Genomic DNA, 23,767 nt, shown 5'->3' with positions numbered 1-23,767 from the left:
ATCTATGTTATTTATCTACTGATCCGTCTTTCAGTTTATTGGAGAAACGTTCATCACACAGGGTGAAAAGTCTTTATACGTGTTTAAAACATATGGATTTTTGAAGTATGATATTTTTGGCCTAAAGCTGCTGATGACTAACATTTTGTGCTGACACAAATGTGTCATTCAAATGCCAATAACAGATGTTGGAAATTTCCTTAGAAGGAGAAAGAGCTTCTGAAACAGAATTTAGAGCTTTAAAAATATTGTTTATTGAGGTGTTACCTGAAAGTCTGATTTATTTTCATTAACAGCTGAAAAAAACAGTTAATTTCCAAACCACTCTTATCTCAACACACATAGTCACATTAAACTGACAAACAAAGCTGTGCCGTTTGGTTTAAACATACATAAAAAATGTGTGAAGTCGGTATAAATTCACACCAGTACAGTTCCACACATTGTCACTAGTATACATAGTGGAAATGATTTGACATTAAACTGGTCTAATGGAAGTTGGACTCATGATGAAGACCAATGTTTTTGAGCTGAAAATGCTCCATTTTATGTCCAGAACTTAATCAGCTCAAAGTATGTTCAGACAAAAATTAAACTGAATGGCCACCTTACAGATGATTAGATATAGCATACAACAACCCCCTCTCTAAAAGTAATTTTTATCTTTTCTGAACACACTGTAAGAGCTGTTTCCATGGTAACAATCATTGGCACACACCAAGTGTTATTACTTTTGTTATCCTTATATTTACTGTGAGGTTATAGTTAGTGCTTTTTAAAAACACAATACTTTTGTAACTGGTGTGGCTTCACACATTTGCATAGAAGTTTCTAAATTCAGCATATTTAACATATTTGGTAAATTTTCACTACAGTTTTCACTACAGAACTCAGAACTGAGCAGCCTGGAGCACTGTATAGTGCACTATATATCATGTTCTCCACTTTCTAGTGGTTTCTGAATGTTGAGAATGAAAACCTGTCCCCTGTTTAGTGCACTCAAAGCTTCCACAGTGGAAGGAAAAAAGTATTGAATGTCTATACCACTTTATGCTAAAAATCCCATAATGCACTGCTCTTCATTTTAGAGATAAGAAAATTACTGTTACGCGGCTCAAGCAGTTAGTAGTGATTATGCAATATAATGATGATTCGCTAGTGTCCAAAATCTAAATTTACTGCTTACAATTTTATCTATACATTTTATAAAGAGTAGTTTTGTACTCCTGGACTTTTGGACCTGTGTTTCAACTTTTCTCATATTAGTTCAGTTTTTATTTACTTTCACAGGGGTGTAAGGGGACAAATACACCTCAGTTCAAACAGTACAGCTGTCTACAGAGGCCACATAACAGTTTCCTCATATTCATAATTCTAATCCAAAGTGTGTTGTTTTGTGCTGTCTGTTTTCTTTTTCCAACTTAAGTGCATAAACAATATTGAGCACTCACAACTTAATTGTCTAGAGTAGACCACATGTTTAACTTTGTCAGATGTGTGAACTAAATAATAATTTCAGAGTCCTGTTGTAGGATTTTCTACTGCAGTGTATACAGTCTACAAGCGAACCCATCCTATATCCTTAGCATACTAGGCTTGCTTCAGACTTTCAGGTTACCCATTATGGTGCTCAGTGCGACGTTTTCCAAGCTCAAAAGAAAACATTGAATATGAAGATTTTAGCATGAAAATAGTCCAGTATAAAATTAATTGATAATTCTCACCTATCAGCACTTTAGAACAAAACTACCTTCAAAAATGTATATTGGTTAAAAGCCCTGACCACATCCCACTTAGTATTGCTCTAACTTCTCTAACTGTGTCTGTTCCTCTGCCTAGAGGGTTGTCCAGGACTCTGCAACAACAATGGACGATGCACCCTGGAAGCTAGTGGCTGGCACTGCATCTGCCAGTCAGGGTGGAGGGGGGCAGGTTGTCATGTGGCAATGGAAACACTCTGTACTGATGGCAAGGACAATGAAGGAGGTATTTTCTTTGTATATACACTGTAAAATTGTATAGAGAGATTGTTCGGTATTTGAGGAGGTATATTTTTTGATCTGCAGGAGTAACTGCAGCCACTGATCCTGTGAATGTGACACATTCTCTTGCCTGCCTGTTAACGTCACCTTTCCAAAATCTTTTCCCATTGCCTCTGGAGTTTGTTCTTGACTCAACCTAGTCTTAGGTTTTACCAGTATATGTGGCAACATTTAACAGAATTTAACTGCTGAACTAAAAAGAAAAATTCTAAAGTCAACATCTGAACCCTTACAAGTCAAATGACAACTTTAGTACAAATGAGGAATACAGTACACACTTTTCCCACCTTAGAAGATAGAGTCCCACGGTTTTATTTTAGATCACTGACTCAGTGATCTGTCCTTCTCTCTCCCAATAAGAAATGTGAAGATGCTATAATTGGAAGGAAGTCAGACTACACTGAGCCATTTCTTTTGTTCTTTTTTTTTTTGTGCCAGTTTACTACCTCTTTGGAATATAATTTTATCTACATTATATCATATTTCTGCTGTCTTCTTCTGACTTAGTGGACTGATGCACTGGAATAGTTCCTTAATTATGTTATTACCCCAGTGTTTAAAGTTAAATTGTAGCAAGCATTAGATATGTAAGTAAAGACATATTCATGTCAATTATAAATGTAACTTAAGTTGTATGGAAATCATAATGAGACTATTCAGTTGTCTGTTGAAGTTCTGTATTGACTTTAAAATCCAGTAATAACTAAACCTCACTATTATCAAGAATATATCTGAAGGACTAGCTAAAAGTAATGACAAACTTGAATCACCAGTAGGAATCAGCTGTTTGATGTGTTATAAATTAACAGCAACTTTTATATGGCACTCGTCTTTTAATAATATGATGTAAAAAAGGACCCAAGAAGATCCATTTTGTTCTGTGCTTAAAAGTATGTGTAGATTGTTTCCTGACTAGGCACACTGACAAATTCCCCGTAATCATAGATAAGTTGATCAATCTATCTGTCTATCCATCTATTTTTTATAATATCTGTAATTGTCTGTATACTGTTGTCTACAATGAAAGGCTACTAAGACTGTCAGAGGGCTGTGTTTGTCCATTTTTGGCATTTTGGAGAGGTTTCTATATTTAGATGAATTTAGGTAAATACGAGTAAATAAACATAGAACATGTTAGACGTATCATTGCTCATTATGTAAAGCAGTGCACAGTCCACTTTGATAATTACCCATATTTGTGTTTGTACAGACAGCTCCTATGCACACATTTAGAATGTACACATGCTTTGATAAATGAGGCCCCAAGACTAGGTTTTATGATAATAAGGTATTTTAAAAGGAAGAGACGAAAGAAGATGAGAAAGAGAAGAAAACAAGACAGAAGGTGGAGGAGCTTACGTTGTATTTAAGGGTAATCCCTAGTGCCTGTTCACCAGATGTATAACTGGCTTTTGTTCAAACTGATGAAGACAAACAGTAGCCTGTATTTCATTACCTTACATTCCTCTTTCTCAATCTCCATTTCCATCATTCCATGCACTACTTCTTATCTGTGCCACTGCAACTCTTCATCTTTTTTCATATATTCTTAACTTTGTCTTTATTCTTCTTGACACAGCCAAGTGTCGTGGAAATTTAGCGTTTATTCTGTTTACTATATATTTGCAATAGCAAATACACTTTGAAGCAAATTGTGGCCTCATTGCAGTTTGTATTAACATAATGAGCATATGTTGTTAATTAACATATTTGTCAACTTTGCCTACTGAGGACAAAGTTATATATATAATTCAGCCACTGATTACATTGCCACCACAGTTTAATTTTGAAGACAGTTTATTAGTTTATCAACATAATGTCTTAGCATGTCCTCAGTGCTCACAATCTGAAGTAGGATTCTTTCATCTCCCTTTCTTTCTTATTATGACATTATCTCCATTCCTCCCTTTATTCATTCTTTGACATTTAAAAGTCATTTCATCCCTATCCATCATCCCCCATCTTTGTCTCATTTTTCCCCCCTCTCCTTGTTATTGCTGCGTTCCTCTGTTCTCAGGCTATGCCTCCATTGTTAATTATTCTTAATCCTTTCTTCATTCCCCATTGCCTAATAATCCCTCTGTTGCCTTTATTTATCTGTTCATTACACATTTTCTTCCACCTGTAAAGTTTCTCTCTTCTGTAGTCTTCCCCCTCAGGTCCCAGTCCTTCCTTCTTTGGTTTATGATTATCCTCTCTCTCTCTCTCTCTCTCTCTCTCTCTCTCTCTCTCTCTCTCTCTCTCTCTCTCTGTATGTCTCTCTCTCTCTCTCTCTCTCTCTCTCTCTGTATGTCTCTCTCTCTCTGTTAAAGATGGTTTGGCTGACTGTATGGATCCAGACTGCTGTTTGCAACCCTCTTGTCAGAACCAGTTATACTGCCAGGGTTCACCTGACCCAGTGGAGGTGCTGAGTCAATCTCCATCCTCACTGGCTCCTCAGCAGGTAAGGAGGTTTAATCATAAATAAAATTAAATTAAATTAACAACTGTCATTCCTGATACAAATTGACATCTTCTAATGTAAGAGAATGTAAAGAGAATTCAGTTAAATTAATTTTATTTATATAGCACCAAATTGCAACACAAATCTTAAGGCACTTTACATGGTAAGGTTAAGGCCTTAAACAATTAAATGGAAAACATATAAAACTATAAAGTTTGATATATGGTATATAGAAAGGTGACAGTGGTTAGGAAAAACTGCCTTTAGCAGAAGAAACCTCCAGCAGAACCAGGCTCAGAGTGGGCGGCCATCTGCCTCGACTGGTTGGGGTGAGTGGAAAAAGGAGAGAGAATAGAAAGGTTGGTAGAGCCAGTAACAGCACAGGGGAAACAAACAGTGACAAGGCCGGGAATACCTTAAGCAAGGTTTTAGGGGTACAAAGAGAGGAAAGCAGAATCTGTGTAATAACTTTCTTTTTATTTTCTTAGGCTGCCAGGTCTTTCTACCAGCTCATTCACTTCCTAGTTGGTCCTGAATCCACCCATGTGATCCCAGGAGAAAGTCCTTTCAATAAAAGGTAAATGTGTTTGTTTTGTTTGTTTTTCTGGGCACCAGTAAATCAGTTACATTATTGGTCAGGCAGATTTGAACAAATCCAGTTTATTGATCCCTGTATTTGAAAAGGGCAGTGCAGGCTTGTTGTAAACATCTAGTAGATTTTACAAAGTTATTTCCTGTGTATACTTAAATGCAGTGGAATTTTTTTTACAAACATTAACAGTTCACTTCACCTCTAAAAGCCTTTCTCACCAACAAAAACATCATACATGTCTCAAATTTGGCTTATTCATTCACAACACTGGCATCAATCTCACTTAGAAACACTGTCACTCTTAGTACACTGAACTAAAATGCTAACAACAGAGAGCATTACATAAGACATTTTACCTTTTGTTGTACGCTGCAAGTTTGGCTGCACACTGAAACTGGCCTCTTTTAAAGACTTAAGTCTTCCTCTCCATTCTCTTCCTCCTGGCACTGCCACTCTTCTCTCTCCACAAACCTACCCTCCTTGATCCATATTTTCAAAAAATACATTAAATAGCTATCTCTTATCTGCTTGCTAATGAACCAAACCCAGGACACCTGGGTAGGTTTTCAGCTGTGGACTGCACTGTCATGATTTATTTTTTGTTTGCTTTTTTAAAAGTTTAAAAAGTATGCCTGAAAAAAAAATTTAATGTGCTGCAAAAGTGGGAAGGGGGTGGTCTCTGACTGAGAAAGAAGTTTATTAATTTTAATAACTTTGGTTATGGAATGAATGTTTTTACATTTACATTCAGTCATTTAGCAGATGCTTTTATCCAAAGCGACTGACAAGGGTAGGCAGGGTAAGCATAAGGAGGTCTTACCTAAGGACCCCTACTGGAGGGGTCAGCTGTGGTCTCCCACTCCCATTTGAACTCCAGTTTCCCACATGGGAGGTGGTGAGCTTACCACTACACTAACCAGCTGAATGTTGTGTGAAAGCAATGAAAAGTGATTCACAGTTTGCTCCACATGGACTTCTGTTTTGCTGACTGTATAAAGAGTTTGACAGTGACCCACATCCTCATAGTCTGGTTTTCAAGTACAAAAATGTTTGTGCATAAAGCATTTTTTATAACCAAAATTGCTAAATTGAATGTTAAAAACAATAGAAATAATGTGCAGACATAAAAAAACTACTTTTATATTTTTATAATCATGTAAGTAATGTTTCCTTTATTAAGTATGAAACCAATTTGTGCAAATCACCTTACCAGGGCTTTTTGTGTTTTTCTTAATACAAAAATATTCTTGATGATTCTTTTCTTCTGTAATGTATTTTGTAAATGTTGTACAGTGCTACTTTAATATTGAAAATATCTCTATGCCATCTCTCTCTGCAGCTTGGTTTCAATAATTCGAGGTCAGGTGTTGACAGCCGATGGGACACCTCTGATTGGAGTCAATGTGACATTTGTCCATTATCCTGAACATGGATATACTGTAACACGCAAGGATGGCATGTGTGTATTTATGTAATGTTTATGTACAACATGTCTAACCATCTGTGTTTTTGTACAATGCATATTCTCCACAGTTGTTTCACTTTTTATTCTTTTTTAATTAACTAAATTACCTTAAAAAATAAAAGACATGTGACACATTACAAGAGCAACGATGACATTAACGAAGACTAACTTCATGCCAAACCGATGTGGATTTATCTAACTTACTGCCTGTTACATGCTTGACAGAAACATTTAATCATTTACATCCACTTTGGTTGCATCCACTTTCATTCATTTATATTTTCAGCTGACAGCAGTTTATCACTTTGTTATTGATGTGATGCAGGTTTGATCTCCTGGCCAATGGCGGTGCATCTCTGACACTGAGTTTTGAGCGTGCACCATTTCTCACTCAGTACAGAACTGTGTGGGTGCCGTGGAACGTTTTCTATGTGATGGACACGCTGGTCATGAAGAAGGTAAGTGGTGTCACTGTTGTCTGTCTTCTTGTTTGTCTGGTGACACAAGGTCATGACTATTGACTGACAGTATGGTTTGAAATGGTCCAGTTACTTGAAACAACATTTTAATTTTGACTTTTTATTGTTTTCTTCTGACATAGCTAATTATTATTATAAGGTGCTGGGTGCCAATCATATCTAAAGCTTCTTTACTTTCTTAATATTATTTAGCTGACATCTACTTACTATCTGAGTAATGAACACAGTCAATGGCTCAATGAACGAGAAGACTAACTGGCATTCTCTATCTCTGACTGTTTCAGGAAGAGAATGACATACCCAGCTGTGATCTGAGTGGTTTCATCAGGCCTAGTCCTGTTATTGTTGCTTCTCCTCTGTCTACCTTTTATAGAAGTTCACCTGAGGATGGACCCATCATACCTGAAACACAGGTGCGAAATACCACAGAAGTTGTATAATTTCCTGTAAAAAACATGTTTAACCTGTTATAGGAATTTCAGTGGCATAGCTCATCAATACAAGTAAAAAGGCATACCAAGCTGGCTAATTATGAAATTGCAAATGTTTAAGCTGTGTTAAAGCCTAGGTAATCGAAACAACTACTGCCAGTGAGTAAGTACAAACCATACTGAAACCTGAGTTTCACGATTAAAACTTTCACGATTAAATTTTACAGTAACATCAGCTTCAAGTTGCATATTGCAATTGCATGTTTGTATTATAATGCCACACATAGGGAAATGTCTCTGTGTGTGTGACTATAGATCAAAAGCTAGTGAATGGCAAACTGCTGCTTAGACTTTGGTAGAGTCCATTAGAGAGGAGGCCAATGAAAAGGGCAATCTTAAAAGGGATGTAATGGATCTGTAATGAACATTAAATGCCTGGCTAATAAAAAGGCAATACTGACGTTAAAAATTTAACACCAGAACAGTCCAGATGCACTATTCCCCAGCGGTTTTTGTACTCTTTTAATAATTTTCCACATCTCCCTTTTTTTCCCTTGGAGTCCAGTTCCTCATCAAAGGTTTTCCTTCTGAATTCTTCAAACCACATATGGGAATTTATATCATAGTCAATGTTATTTGAACTTTGAATTTCAACTCCAACAAAACTATGAGTAGAATAGAAAAAGAAAACTTACTAGTTGTAGTCTATTACAGGAATAAAATGAGGGCACGTAAGTCCATGTGCTGCACCCAAAAGGACACCAGAACCTGTATTTGAACAAAAGACTGTAGCAGTGATGCCATCAATAAGACTGTATACCCGCTATATAATAACTTTATCAAAACTGATGGAAATGTAGAAAAATAGTTGTAAAAACAACCTGCTTTGCTGTTCATCCTGCAACATCGTCATCCCACAGCAGCGAAGTGAAGTGAAACATGTTGTGTTTCTCTTACTGTATGGGATACACACACAGATAAGACACATATTAATGATATTTGGCAGTGTATAGAGACAAGTTGCCAGTTTTGAAACAAAATCCTTTTGATCTATATTCTTCTGCTGCCTTACCTGCTGCTGTGCTAATTTGTTGCTATAGTTATTCTTCATTTGTAGACAACATGGTTAGAGCTCTAGAATATTTCCATATTTATATATATTTATATATATTTTTATATGCACGTCACCATGTTGACAGAAACATCATCAGTGAAATGAATGGTTCTAGTATGTGTTTCAAGCTGCCTGAGTTTATTGTGCACTTTCATTTCTAATACAACATACTGTATGTTGGCAAACTCAATAGAGTGACCTTTAATGACCCTTACATTGCCCCTCGAGTGCTTTGCAGAAATATCAAAACAGTCACCGATAAGCATCTGTTGCTCTGGCTGATGCCTTTATCACCTTGCATTGAAGTCAAAGAGACGGTAAACTGAAAAAAAAATTAAATGAGAAAATTGTGAAAAAGTTCGATAACACTCACCCAAATTCTGGAGCTAATACCCAAATTCCTACAGACTCATTTTACCATAGGATTCTGTACTTAAACCATCTGACCCACTGGTTGCAGAGTGCAAATTGTGGCTTAATTGATCACGGTAATGAATTAATGTTAAACTGTTTACATCCAGTTGTAATATGGGGAAAAACATATTTTATAATATGATGTATTTACCACGTTAATCAAAAAGACAATAAGCTTAATTTAACTTTAACTCACCGCCTCAGATTTTTCTAAATGAGCCAGATAAGTTCAAAAGTTGTACTTGGTTACTCATTTATCTGGATAGTAAGAGTAAGCAGGTCTTAGTACATGACAGACACAAGCTAGGGCTATAGACCTGAGGTATCTAGACATCTTTTTGCATTGTCACGTCATCATACTTAATATTAGCTTAAACAACGGGCAGTGATTGCAATGTTAACTGGTGTGTTGTTGCTAATTTTAAGAGCTATAACACTAGCTAATGATATTTTATTTAGGAAGAGTTCATGCATGCAATCACTGAGGAGTGATTTCTAAAAGGCACCACCCCATACATGAAATAATGCCTACATGGTAACCCATGCAATTCAATGCAGTTTCTTTGTGAAGTGCCAAATCACAACAAAAGTCACATCAAGATGATAAGATGTTATTTGGTCCTTTTACAGGTTTTACAAGAAGAGACCTCAATACCCGGCAGTGATCTAAAGCTGATTTACCTGAGCTCCAGAACTGCAGGCTATAAACCAGTTCTCAAAGTCACCATGACACAGTCATCAATACCATTCAACCTGATGAAGGTGAGTAATGTAATATTCTTCACATTGCCTCAAAACCACCATATGGTGAAGCATATCACCATACAATACCAACTAACTGATACAGTCAATAGTCAATTAACAAATTGCCTTCAGTTTGTATGAGACAAAATGTTCTGTGTATAAGTCTATGAACTATTGGTTGCATGCAACTCCCAGTGCACATTCAGTGGTGATTTTTATTTGTGCTGCTGTTTCTTCAGGTTCACCTGATGGTGGCAGTGGTAGGTCGCCTCTTCCAGAAATGGTTTCCTGCCCAACCAAATCTATCCTACACCTTTATCTGGGACAAGACAGACGCGTATGGCCAATTTGTCTACGGACTATCTGAGGCAGTTGGTGAGTTTGCTTCTAAAAAAGAGCACCAAACTAAAAGCTGTGATCTGTATCTGATACATGAGTTCTATAGACAAGAATACTGGGTTTCCTTTACCAGCACAGAATAAAAATGCAAAAATAAAACTGTGGACTTAATAGAAATGCTAACTGCTTTGACAGCTTTATGAGGGTTACAGCAGATGTAGTACACTTCTCAGTTTCTGTTATGGTAGCCTGATGTAATGGGTTAAACATGAAGACAATTTAATGCTAAGAAATCACACAATAAGGTACCATGACCACAAGAACAACAGTTGCTGTGCTTGAATAGCATCGTTTGAAATCAGAGCACAGACAAATGCAGAAATTGAATTCAGTGGAAGGAAACTGCACAGTGGTGTTTATAACCACAGAGGGCCGACAGGTAGTGTTTCTATGTATGTAAATATGTATGTGTTGGACCAAAGAAAGAAGGCCCTCTGTAATCCAGCAGGAAAGAGTCAGTGGATATTATAAAAGCAGACAGATGGAGGTTTACTCAGTTGTTGACAGAGTTTTTACACCTGTTGTCTGTTTGCTTTGCTCTGAATGATAGATCATTTGCCATTTGCTTTGGTTTGAGCTCAGCACTGTCAAGGGACATAGTAGAATAAGTGTCCTTGTCCTGTGTGTCTTAACAGTGTCGGTGGGGTTTGAATATGAGTCCTGCCTGGATCTCATCCTGTGGGAGAAAAGAACAGCCATTTTACAAGGTTATGAGCTTGATGCTTCCAACATGGGAGGATGGATGCTGGATAAACATCACATCCTGGATGTACAGAACGGTAGGTGTGAACATAACAAAACAGCATCCAACTGCAGCTACATGTTCATTCTGACTCAATAGTTAAACTGCAAAATAATAAAACATACTGCATAGACTTTTTCTAACATTATTTCTTCCATTATTTCTAACCAAAATGCATATTTAGATAACAGTTGAGATTAACATCTCTCCTGCTGTATGGTTGAAATACCATACATATTTATGATCTCTTTCTTTCCCCTGTTGTTCTCTCCTCACATCATTAGCTGGTTAATGTGTTAAGCTATAGGATCACAGGACTCTTATTCTTGTGTATATACAAGAACGCTTTTTAAAATGTAAGGATTTATTGAAAAATTGTATATATTATAAATTATTGTGTTTATAATAATAGACATCTATAATAATAATAATTTTAGCAAGCTGAAAACAAAAGTCAAATTTCTAGTACATAATCATCAACATTTTTGTGGTCTGACCAAGCTCCTCCTGCGCGATCCAATAAGTGCCAGTTACAACAGTGAATCAAATACAAAACCAAGTTAAGATTTACAGTGACACATACAGGGATTACATTTTAATGTTTCTATATTGGGAACTAATTAACAGCAGCATTAGTAGCACACTTCCTGTTGGCTTTTAGCTTTTGTTTGATCTTATTACACATAATTTATTTGAGGCTTCTCTGTATGGCATATGTAGACTATGACTGCCCTTATACCTAATTTACATTCAGATAGACCACCTTTCAAGAACTGGTTTACAGTATATGGCAATATATATTTTATATCTAGATATTTTAAAAGGACTTTGATTTTCTAAAAACCCCACTCTTCTCCTCCTACCCCCTGCTTCTGTCCTTTATCTGTCACCCCATCCATCACATTGCCATTCTCTCCTTTGTCCCTTCGTTCTCATGGGCTTTCAACACCTTGTCACTCAATTCAGTGTGTGTCTTTAATAAGCAGGGATTGATTGATTTGGGATTCTCTGCCTATATACATACTGGTCTCTGTGGGTGTGATTTCGTGTCTTTAGGGGAAAGTACTGTTGCACACAATGTTTGTTTGTCCCTTTGTGACTAATACTCATTATATGCACCTAAAAATACTTTGGACATCAGGTTCTTTCTAGAAGAGATTAGATAAGATTAGGTGAGATGATATCAGATTAGATTTAATTAGATATGTGTTTAAATTGCATTTAAAAAGGTGCTGAAAGCCTTTAAATAAATAAAAAATAAAAAAATGTATTTAAATAAATAATATTTGCAGCCCCAACTCTGGTGCCATGTCCTTATGGTCTGTCTTGAAGGTAAAACATGAAGAGATACAGAAAAAATAATGTGACTATTACAACAGTGCCTGTTGACAGACATCAGCAAGTCATATTTGCTATATTAATATTGTCATTATGGAAAGGCCATTCAAGCCCTCAGGTGCTGATTTCAGACGGTGAAGAAAAGAGGAGGCGTAGAAGAGTAAGGAAGGAATGTCGTCTTTTCTGACATTAAAAGATGCTGCTTACTGCTGTTGGTACTTTTCATTTGTACCAGTGTTGCCAGCTTGGGACTTTCCAAATACTCTTGGCGACTATGTTTGTTAAAAGCAAATAGTGACAAATCTAGTGACTTTCTCTGGTGTTATAGTGTCACAGTAGCACTGAGGATGTAAATGTAAAGGTTTCTTCGTTGTCACACTTAATTAAATCACAGCGTTTTACCTGCACAGCCTCAGTCACTTACAAATCTCATCCACTGTGTGTGTGCTTCTCTGACATAAGCTCAGCAGTCAAAAATTTAGAAAGAAGTGGGAATCAAACAGGATGGATGATTGGATATAGAACTAGGATTTTAGACTCACAAAACAGTCTTTTGATCATATTTGATATTCTAATATTATAAAATACAGGACAAAATTGTCAGGAGTAGTGCATTATAAAATATGAATGATTTTTACTCCATGTGTGCTGGAGTAAAAAACTTTTCTTAACTTAGTCAAATCCTGTTTACTCCACTCCACACTTCTATAAAAACGTTGATTTTGAATTTTAGTTATTGAGATCAAGGTTAAAAACATTTATAGAAGCATTTATACACACACTTAAAAAGTCAAGTAAGAAAGCCTTACTGGCTTCTCTTAAAACATCAGGAGAAGTCAATGGGCTTTACTCTTTCTACACCTCTTTGCTCTCCCTTTCTCTCTTTCACCACACACACTTTTTCCCAGTGAGTCAAATGGCCTCTTTAGTCTGTTGCACAGTATGGGTAAAACCCTGCTGGCTCAGCCTCTGTTGATCAATCAACAGCTACTAATAGAAGGAGAAATGAAAGGGAAGAAGAGGAGCACAGAAGGAAGGTGAAGGACAGGGATATTGAAATATGACTGGATCAGTCTGGAGGGAACCAACTGATATGGGATTTAAATACTGATAGCAAATTGCCATGCTGGGTATGAAGAACTTAAACTAAACTAAATTGACAGTGTTTATGGTAGAATGTTCCAAAAATAAAAGAAAAACTGTTCATCTCAGAATTAAACATTTGTAAGGAAAGCCTCAGCAGTAGACTTGCACTACATAAAACACTATAACACCACATTGACTGGAATTATTACACTTGCATACTTTTTGAGATCAACAACACTTCATTAAGCACTGTTGTTTTTGGACTCAGCTGTTTTTGGACTGACTTGTTTTTGGACACTGCCCGTCCAAAAACAAGTCACACGCAGTAATATTTCATTGGACTGTCTCTCACTCCTATAATTCTGTGCTCTTTATGTATATATTTCTCTCATCTTCACCCCTGCTCTCCCCTAGGTATATTGTACAAGGGCAATGGTGAGAACATTTTCATTTCCCAGCAGCCACCTGTCATCAGCAGCATCATGGGTAAGTACAGATAAAAGTAATACTGACTTGTGTCTAAGAACTGCTCATGATTGATAATTTGATTGATACCAATTTCAGTCCCACAGTGAAATCACACACTTCTTTTTACCCAACAGTGTTGAACTTTACATTTTAAGCAGGCTGTCTTTGCAAGTTCATGCTATCCAGTGCACCTACAGGGAATTGACCCTGGGGCTTTGCAGTAAAGGACAGTCCATCTGTCAGTGTTCAACAGCCTGGTTTGATTAATTGCATGAGCAGCTAGTCAGTCTGTTTAGAAGAGATGGCAGAAACCATTTCATCCTCTCCTAGGAAATGGGCGTCGCCGCAGCATCTCCTGTCCCAGCTGCAATGGGCAGGCAGAGGGCAACAAACTACTGGCACCCCTGGCTCTGGCTTGTGGAGCAGACGGCAGCATCTTTGTTGGAGATTTCAACTACATCAGGAGGATCTTCCCCTCTGGGAATGTTACCAGTGTCATGGAACTGAGGTAAGGGGGGCGTAAGGAGGATGGCTGCTGATGCTGGATCAGTGTTACAGTTATATTTTGTCATTGTTAAGTGCCTTGACATTGAATTGAATTGAATCAGTGTGGCAGAGATTAACCTTACCAAAGTATTTCATGCAGGTTTCTCTGCAGGTTATTTTGTATATTCATAAATGCTGGAGACTTTGACATAAAATAAATGAATGAATGAATGAATGAATGAGTTAATTAATTTTTCTGAACATATTTCTCTTCAACTTTTTAACTCAGTAACAATGGTCTCTGAGACTATAAAGTAGAGCACAAAAGCACAAAAGAAGAAAGGAATGGGCACATTACCAGATTGGTTCCTACACACCAATGCAACAACAGTAATAAACCTTTGATAACTTCACTCTTTTACTGCGACTGGTAAAAGACAAAAGGAAATTCTGAAGAAATTGTGTCAACACACTTTAATTATCCCCTAAACCCCTACTCATCTGAGGTTTTCTTTCTTGAACTTCTGTGAAGTATGATTCAAATACTGTAACTTCTAACTGTTCCTATATTTATTTATATGTAATTTTTATTTTAGTGATTTTCATCTTCATGCCTATTGCACTAATATAATAAGCACTAATCAATCTACTAACTCTTGTTTCTTCTCTGCTTTCTTTCTTTGCCTGCACTGTATTAAAGAAACAAAGATTTCAGACATAGGTAAGAGTGACTAACCTTTTTCAACCTTTTAACCTTTTTCATTCCAGCTGAGTTACAGTACATCAAACACAGTGTGGATGCATCAAACATTTTAATAGCTAATTTTGCATACATAGTTTATTGAAGCTGCAGATTATGTCCTGTAGGTAAGAGGAAATGTTAGATAGGAGACAAACCACCTTCACACCACTTTGTAAAACAATACACATGACTCTGCAATTATTCAAAAAAGAATGGAGACAATGCAAAACGATCTACAAGAAACAAGTGTTTTGCATTTGTTGGACTTTTGGCACAGGATAAAATACCATTAAATAACAGTGACCTACCCTGGATTATGATAGCAGCAAAAACCACTGTTGTACCTTTGCAACACTGCTGCACAAAAGTTTTAGCATGCAGATAATAATAGATAATATGAAATATTATCAACTATATTCATTTATGGGCATATCTTTAAGCAAAAATATATTATTTAAAGACAAATATCAAAGCTGTATTAGATTCATATATTGTATTTGTTTATTAATTTATTTATTGCTTTGCTTCCTATGTGTCTCCTTCTGTCTCATTCTTTTCTTTTTCTAATCTTGACATGTGTTCAAAGGGAATTTATCTATTCTACTGTGGTCAGGTCAGAAGAATGACATGTCTTACTTTAGTAGCAGCAGCCCCTAGTAACATTGACCTACTGTAGCAAGAAGATAATTGAAGGAGGAAGATGGGTGGTGTACAGTGACAAGAGATATGAGCGTGGTTACTTCTATTTATTTGTCAGTTTTATATTTTAGTGTCACTGTCTTCATTATTCTCTATTATTATTCTATTAAATTCATTCAAGGGGATTCGTATTTGTAAGAAGAGAACTTGTATGCAAATCAAAAAGAACTGTCACTGTTTCAAGCAGGAACCAAATATGTTTTACACAACTTAACTTTTACAACATAATACATTATACAGTACTTAATTAATTCTGTACCATTTTTCAGAGGAGGAAGAATAGGCAATCTTGTCTATGATTTATAAAGATGATGATGGTTAGTGGCCTTTGTTACAGTGCAGTGACCTTGTTTATAATCTGGATTCCCTTTTTAAGTTACCCATTCACATATACTACTACCTCATGCCTAATGGGCAAGAGAAATGCAAAAAAAATAAAATAAAAAAGAACTCTGAATACCTATCTAATAAACATATATTTGAAAATATTTGGGTCTAGTCCTACTATTTTTTAATTTATACTGAACTAATGGTTTTCAGTTGGTGACAGGTCTGGACTGCAGTCAGACCAGTTTAGCATCCAGACTCTTTTACTACAGAGCTATGCTGTAACATGTGCTGGATGTGGTTTGGCATTGTGTTGCAGAAATAAGCAAGGATTGTAGCATATATAGCTTCAAAAACATAAAATCTCATCATTAATCATACATTTACAGATGTATACCATGCAAAAGAGATCATAGACATATGCACATCCAACCTAAGAAACAGATGCATGACCAATAGCAACTGTATACAGAAAAAAACACAATGTGAACAGCTAGGCCTACACTCCTGTGGTAATACTTATAAAAAAACATATATGAATAAATAAGCAATTGGAAAAAAAAAACAAGCATAAAGAGATAAGAGTCACAGCTGTATTTAGTTTTAACACCAGAGGGAGACACAAACAAGAAAGTGAAGAAAGAAAAATAAAATGCTCATGTTATTCAGCTGTGTTTATTTATCCTTATACAAATACACACATTTCATTTTCTTTGCTTGAATTCTTTCCTCTCTTTTTACTTTCATTGCTGTCTACTACTTACTGCTGTCTGTCTACTATGTATTCCCCTTTCTAATTTTATTTTGTTCTGTTCTCTGCATACTTTGTCATTCAGTAACTGTCTCCATAATCCTTACTACTGCTTCATTTCTTCCTGTTGTCTTTTCTTCTTTCAAATTCTGTTCAGTCACATTGGTTCAGTCATGAGGAGTGGCGTCAAAAGACTTACTGAGTTTAATTAAGTTCCCCATACACATTTGTTTTCACTGTTGTACAGACCATTGGTCTTCAGTTCTGTCGTAAAATGTTTAGATCTTAACAGGATTTTTCTGTTTAAGTAGAGGTTATATAAAAGGCACATCTGGGCCTTAGAAGTACAGAAAAATACAAAATGTCTAACTACAGATAACATGTCTTTTTAAGCTGTCTAAACTAAAAGCTTGTGATCTTTAGTGCTGAATATAACTAAAGGTTGATATGTAAATATATCTGTGTGTGCATATGTGTATGTGATGGATGTTCAGTGATAGTGTGGCAAGCATCATTAAGAGTGTGTTATAGTGGGTTGATAGCCATTTGCATCAAGTATAACATCTTTGTTAAACCACACAAATAAATAATAAAAAAAAAAAAAGTGTATTAAAACTGTCAGCATGAGTAGTAGCAGCAGCATTAAATGATTGTAAAGATACAGCCTGACTAAACAATTTTTTTTTTTTGTTTGTCACCCTCCTATACTAATGTTCTCCATAGCAACAACCCTGCTCACCGTTACTATCTAGCCACAGACCCAGTAACAGGGCAGCTGTTTGTGTCGGACACTAATTCTCGACGAATCTACCGACCCAAGTTGCTCAGCGGTGGCCGTGATCTCATCGGTAAGCATTGCACAAGCAAACACCAAGGTAGAATTCAGGGCACTCTGTTTCACTATTTTCATTCATTATCCCGTATGTTCTCAATGTACTCACACATCAACTACTACTGACATTTTTGGAACATAGCTGGGATGTAAAGTGCAAGCACTGTTGCATTAAATGCATGTGTGTTTAGGTAATGGAGAAGTAGTGGCTGGTACAGGTGAGCAGTGTCCTCCCTTTGACGAGGCACGGTGTGGAGATGGAAGAAAGGCTACAGAGGCACAGCTACTGGGGCCTAAAGGTACATACATGCACACACACAAAGTCATTATTTAGCCCTGTGTCAATACCATAGTCCACAACGAAGATTCACAAGACATCATTTAGACACACAAGGAAGCAAATTGTCACTTGTCCACTTACACAATATGATATCTTGTGCTGTATTTATATGTCAGTATTTGTACACATTTAAAACTGGATTTTGTATTTTCTTGGGTTATCTTGTTCTTGGCTCTGAATAATGTCAGTGTGACAAATACACAAAAAAATAAACAATCTGAGCAGGGCAGGGGGACTTTTTCACAGCATTGTAGTACCTTGAGGAGATAACCTTTTGAATTATAGACAGAGTAAAGAGAGATGGCTGCCCACACTGAGGCTGGTTCTGCTGGAGCTTTTTTCTGCTAAAGGCAGTTAACTGTGTGTTATATACCATGACATATATCCACTGTAAAGTGTCACAATGTTACATATCTCACATTTATAGAATCCATATATTTAAATGTATGTATTAATGTTGACTGATTTAATACAGCATAGCTCTGTTATGTTTTTTTTTTATTATAGTAGTATAGTAATTATTATCACTGTCTGCTGCTGTGAGGGTTAGACTGACGGGGACAATTTATTCAACCTGGTCCAAATTACAGGGGACACAGGGAACCATCAAGATGAGGGGAAACAAAACAAGCACGAATACTGCCAAACAAAGTATCAATGTAAAGAGACCCGAAACAACATGGTGGAAAGTGCAAACAAAAACCATAAACTGACATACAAAGTGACAACTGACAATACTGAGGTAATGCAGGCTAAAATATGAACTAAATAAACTAAAACATACAGAACATCAACTAAACAAGCAATGCACAAAAATAGAAACTATTAGCCAACACAAAACAAAGCACGAGGCACAAACGCTAATGGAACACAAATAAACTTACCGGACTGATAATACAAAAGCAAACAAAAATCACTACCAAAGGCAGGTAAAATACCAATAAATATACAAACCAAACAATACAAAGTAACAACAAAGAAAGTGGCAGGCAAAAGAAAAAACTCACAGGCGGGGGAAACAGTCTAACAAACAAACGTGAAGAGACTTGACGGACGGACAAACCAGAGTCATGGAGGGGAATAATGGACATGTGGTGAGCAATTGGCATGCAGAGGACACACAGGTAAAATCAATCAGTTAATTAGGGGTCCGGTGAGTGGAGAGTGCAGGTGATCCAAATGAGGGCAGAAGGATGTGGCTGTAGCTGGGAGCGAGACGGTTAACACCAGGGGGAGACAAAAACACCAACAGAAAGGGGACGAGGCAGGAAACCTGACAGCTGCAGTGGCACTCTGACTTCAACACTGGAAAATTACCTGACTCTCATTTACTTTTTCATTCTATTTTACATCCAGAGGTGATGTACAGGTATTAATAATCAACTGCATGACAGTATAGTGAATTTGATGTATGTTATTTGCTTTCTACAGGGATTGCAGTTGATAAAAATGGTTTGATTTACTTTGTGGATGGAACCATGATCAGGAAAGTGGATCGTAATGGAATCATCTCCACAGTCCTAGGCAGCAATGATCTGACCTCTGCACGACCTTTGACCTGCGATACCAGCATGCACATAAGACAGGTAATACCTCCACCCATCCACTCTAATTTGTTTATAACAGAGGCTAATCCATAATCAAATATATAAGCCTGGCTAACACTGTTTATATAGTGACTTGGCTACTTGGATACTGTATGTGACATCACAAACCCTAACTCTGACAGCCATTGGTGGCATTGATTAAGACTCTCTGGCACTGCGCTGGATTTCCAGCATATATTTGCATATTTTTTAACTAGCAAGAATATGCTCTTAGTAGCATGTGTGAAGGGAAAATCTTTCTCCACTTACCCTATGTCTTCTCTATGTCCAGGTTCGTTTAGAATGGCCCACAGATCTAGCTATAAATCCCATGGATAACTCCATCTATGTCCTGGACAACAATGTTGTGCTGCAGATCACTGAAAACAGACAGGTATTCTTTATGGTCAGTTTGGCACAATTACATGTTTTACAAATAGCCTGCTTTATGTGCTCCTTCTGGAAAGCAAAACCAAACTTCAGGAAATATTTTTTTAAAAATAGTTTTTTGGAAATAATTTTTGGAATAACGTAAGTGAAGTGTATCAATCATGAACAAGTTCCACTTTACCATAAGAAAAAGCAAACAGTGTCATTTAATCATATATGTGTTCACAGGTTCGTATTGTGGCAGGTCGTCCCATGCATTGTCAGGTTCCTGGTATAGAGTATACTATGGGGAAAAGAGCTGTGCAGACCATGCTAGAGGGAGCTACAGCTATTGCCTTATCATACAATGGCATCCTCTACATCGCAGAAACAGATGAGAAGAAAATCCATCGAATTCGACAGGTAATCTCTTGCTTCATGACACACATGACCTCAGATGATTTAACCACAAGCAAAACTGTATTTTGTATTTACTCTGATTATCTTTATTTAATATTAAAATGTGTTTGATAATCTGAATCATTTAAGTGTGAGGAATACGCAAAAAAATTCAGGAAGGGGCAAATACCTTTTCATGGCACTGCACGTTTGAAAAAACGTCCAAACTTAGGCTTGGTCTCAGCATTATGAAACATTCTGTCAAAGTCTCAGTTGTGAATGTTGCCTACCCTTAACATTCAGGATAAGACTTTATAGATCACTATATTGTCTTAATTCTCCACCTGCAGCCATTAATCAATGTAAAGAATTTGCGTAAGAGAATTTGCATTATTCATTATGTGATATCCCCAGCTGGCTTGGGTGAACTTGTAGATTGCACCTCCAGCCAATCAGACTATGTGGTCATGAATAATGCAGAATTTATGTAAATATTGTGAAACAATGGCAGAAAGAAACCTCTGTATTTACATTCCAAAAGTAGGCTCTTGATTGTAGACCTTGCCAATGACACACCTACCTCCTCTTAAAAGTTTTTCACTTGGCTATATGTTATGTTCTTCTTTACCACGGACAGAAGTGGATGACCACTGTTGTCATCTCTGGCCGTCAGCTGTTGCTCAACTGCCACACATTTAATCTTTTTAAGAATGTTCCAACTGAGTAATGAATGGGCCACACTATGCCATGCAACTGCTTGTCAGGCATTTGTTTTAATATTTATGAGAATATATTATTTATAATATAGTCATGTATAAAAATGGTTGTAATTCTTAAGTGGTTTATGTCATGTTTTGTCAAACCTCTTAAATTAAAGTTGAAAGTTGACTTTGCTCACACCTTTGAAATCATAATATTGTTCTTCAGTGCTGACCTATACTGGCTTAAGGGGACTACATGTGACATGTTTACTTTTTTCTCTACTTTTAAAATGTATTTTACTTCTTTTACTCAACTAGGTGTCAACTGATGGTGAAATTACTCATCTAGCTGGAGCACCATCTGACTGTGACTGCAAGGTACTACACCATACCACTACACTACAAAGGAATGTCTATTTTTGTTGTCTGTACCCTTTTTTAGATCTTATTCTTGATTCATCTGTCATAGTACAGCTGTTTTGTGTTGTACTCAGCTAACCAAACAATATAAGTTTTTAGGATCAGTTTTATTGGCCAAGTATGCTACCACATAAACGAAATTTCCCTCTGGTAAACAAGGTACGGACAACAAAATACAATGTAGACATGACCATAAAAATGTACATAGGTGCAGGCAGCCCCAGCACAATCCTTTGTGTAAATCAAATGAAACTTTGCATGCAAGTCTAACATTCAGGAATATGACAGTAGAGGTGCTAGCACTGGTGTTAATAGGAGAAGAGCACACAAAACTCTCTTGTGTAGTAAAGAACAAGCCCAGCTTCATCTGCCATTTTCTGTTCAAAAGACAGAGGTGGATGTTGTGAGCTGGGAGAACTTGGAGGTGAGGATTTTTGGAAGGATGGTGATGGCAAAGCTAAAATCAGAAACAGAAATCATGCATGGATCCTGGGGTAATTGAGATGCTTCTTTCAGTACAGCAGTGGTCCATTGTAACTTGTGTCAGTACTATATTTAGACTGTTAATGGCTCAGATTTGCAGGTTCAAAATTCCCCAAGAAATATTTTAAATATTAATTTAAATTTGCTTTAAGCTGGTTATCTGATGGTTGATTGATTGTAGTTGCAGCACATCATTTATCGTGACCTGCAGTGGTACAAAAAGGAGAAAACTCCTCTGGTGAATACAAACGCTTACACTTTATGGTCAGTCTGATCAGTCTCATTCTAGATGTCACAAGGATCACACTGCAGTTTCTAGTTAACACTTTAGCATCAGTACACCAACCTTTGTTAATGCAGAAGCAGAATCTACTGCATCTCACAATGACTTTCAAGTTTCCACATAGTTAAAGACTGGATTTGACTGTTCTTTTTTACTGAAATTTTGTGATGTTTTTCTTTACATTGAATTTGTGGTTGCACCCAATTCTCATCAATACATTCCATAACACAAGGTAATTTTATCTGTGATATTATTCCATGTCTCTCAGTGATCTTTTTCTGCAAATTCCTCTCTTTCCACTCTTTACCTCCCTTTGTCCTGCAGAATGATGCCAACTGCGACTGCTATCAAATTGGAGATGGCTATGCTAAAGATGCTAGGCTTAATTGTCCATCCTCTTTGGTGGTGTCTCCAGATGGGACACTGTACATAGCTGATTTGGGAAACATCCGGATTCGAGCCATACAACGCAACAAACCACCTTCTGGTATATATATACATATATATATATAAAATACAAGTGCATATATGGTAACATGGTTGAATTATTGCAAAGTTTCAAGTTGTCTACACTATTATTATAACTATTACTACTAATACTATTACATAGTATAAGAATAATAATAATTTATACATACTGTCAAACCTTGCCACTCGTATTGTACTATTTGGGCCAGAAAGGATGCTTTACAACAAGTGCTTGTACCTTTTAGAATGCTGTTTTAAGGGTTTGATTTTAAGGACATTGCTTATAATGACAACAAACTGCTGAAGATGTTAACAATATCTGCAGCACAGATGCTGTTGGTTAAATTGATCATGTAGGACCTCACAGGCTTAATGTTAATTGCAACCAAAAACAAGTTTTGGTTCTTACTGCTGCAGTACACATGAGCTAGCTATGCAGACCTGCCCAATATATCCAAGCCAAAGATCAGTCAAATGAAATTATGAATACAATTCTTTTGCATAAGCAGTTTGTTTAGGTGTAGAGGGTGCTGTAATGATGTGGTTTAACACATTTTAATAAAAAATCTATAACAATGGAAAAAGGTTAATAATGAAGTAGGTAAAAAAAATTCTATAAATGACTTACTTCCTATTAAAGCCCTATATGTATCCTCAGGTTCTCTGGCTTCTGGGCCCAGCTCCTATGAAGTGGCCTCTTCAGCCTCTCAAGAACTCTATGTGTTTGATGGAAATGGGACTCACCAGTTCACCATGTCTCTGGTTACTGGTGACTACAAATATAACTTCAGCTACAGGTTGGCGTGTGTGTGTGTGTGTGACATTAAATAAGATAAATCTTTTGTGTTTATTTTCATGTTGTTCATCTTTAAAAATGAGTTCTTTACTCCCCTTGGTTTGTACTGTAAAACATTGCCCTAATTTCTTAAAACATAACCAAATTAAAAGTTTTGATTTTCCATTCCTTGGCTCTCAGCAATGAGGAGGATCTAACTGCAGTCACAGACAGCAGCGGGAACACCCTCCGTATCCGTAGAGATACTAACAGAATGCCTGTACGTGTGGTTGCCCCTGACAATCAGGTGAGAAGTTGTGCTGTAGAATTGAACTTAATATGACAAACT

General features: G+C 36.7%; 1 protein-coding gene across 4 annotated transcripts in view; it reads left to right on the top strand.

Annotated features, from left to right (window-relative positions):
• Positions 1–23,767, top strand: part of tenm3 (teneurin transmembrane protein 3) — a 114,475-nt gene that overhangs the window by 70,259 nt on the left and 20,449 nt on the right. For 2 of the 4 annotated variants that reach the window (XM_026360886.1, XM_026360884.1), the window contains 21 exons: positions 1,840–1,986; positions 4,355–4,485; positions 4,974–5,062; positions 6,417–6,536; positions 6,868–7,000; positions 7,306–7,434; positions 9,611–9,742; positions 9,964–10,099; positions 10,759–10,902; positions 13,704–13,775; positions 14,088–14,265; positions 14,944–14,964; positions 17,486–17,610; positions 17,786–17,893; positions 19,366–19,520; positions 19,813–19,914; positions 20,139–20,312; positions 21,308–21,367; positions 22,500–22,662; positions 23,302–23,440; positions 23,620–23,725. In XM_026360886.1, the coding sequence (XP_026216671.1) occupies positions 1,840–1,986; positions 4,355–4,485; positions 4,974–5,062; positions 6,417–6,536; positions 6,868–7,000; positions 7,306–7,434; positions 9,611–9,742; positions 9,964–10,099; positions 10,759–10,902; positions 13,704–13,775; positions 14,088–14,265; positions 14,944–14,964; positions 17,486–17,610; positions 17,786–17,893; positions 19,366–19,520; positions 19,813–19,914; positions 20,139–20,312; positions 21,308–21,367; positions 22,500–22,662; positions 23,302–23,440; positions 23,620–23,725 (2,564 nt within the window). The remainder of the gene's footprint in view (positions 1–1,839; positions 1,987–4,354; positions 4,486–4,973; positions 5,063–6,416; positions 6,537–6,867; positions 7,001–7,305; positions 7,435–9,610; positions 9,743–9,963; positions 10,100–10,758; positions 10,903–13,703; positions 13,776–14,087; positions 14,266–14,943; positions 14,965–17,485; positions 17,611–17,785; positions 17,894–19,365; positions 19,521–19,812; positions 19,915–20,138; positions 20,313–21,307; positions 21,368–22,499; positions 22,663–23,301; positions 23,441–23,619; positions 23,726–23,767) is intronic. The other 2 variants (XM_026360885.1, XM_026360883.1) reach the window with 1 other exon arrangement.

This window comes from Anabas testudineus, chromosome 1 (assembly GCF_900324465.2).
Source record: "Anabas testudineus chromosome 1, fAnaTes1.2, whole genome shotgun sequence".
Taxonomy (NCBI): Eukaryota; Metazoa; Chordata; class Actinopteri; order Anabantiformes; family Anabantidae; genus Anabas; species Anabas testudineus.
The sequence above is the reverse complement of the archived record's forward strand: the minus strand, read 5'-3'. Positions and strand labels throughout refer to the sequence as shown.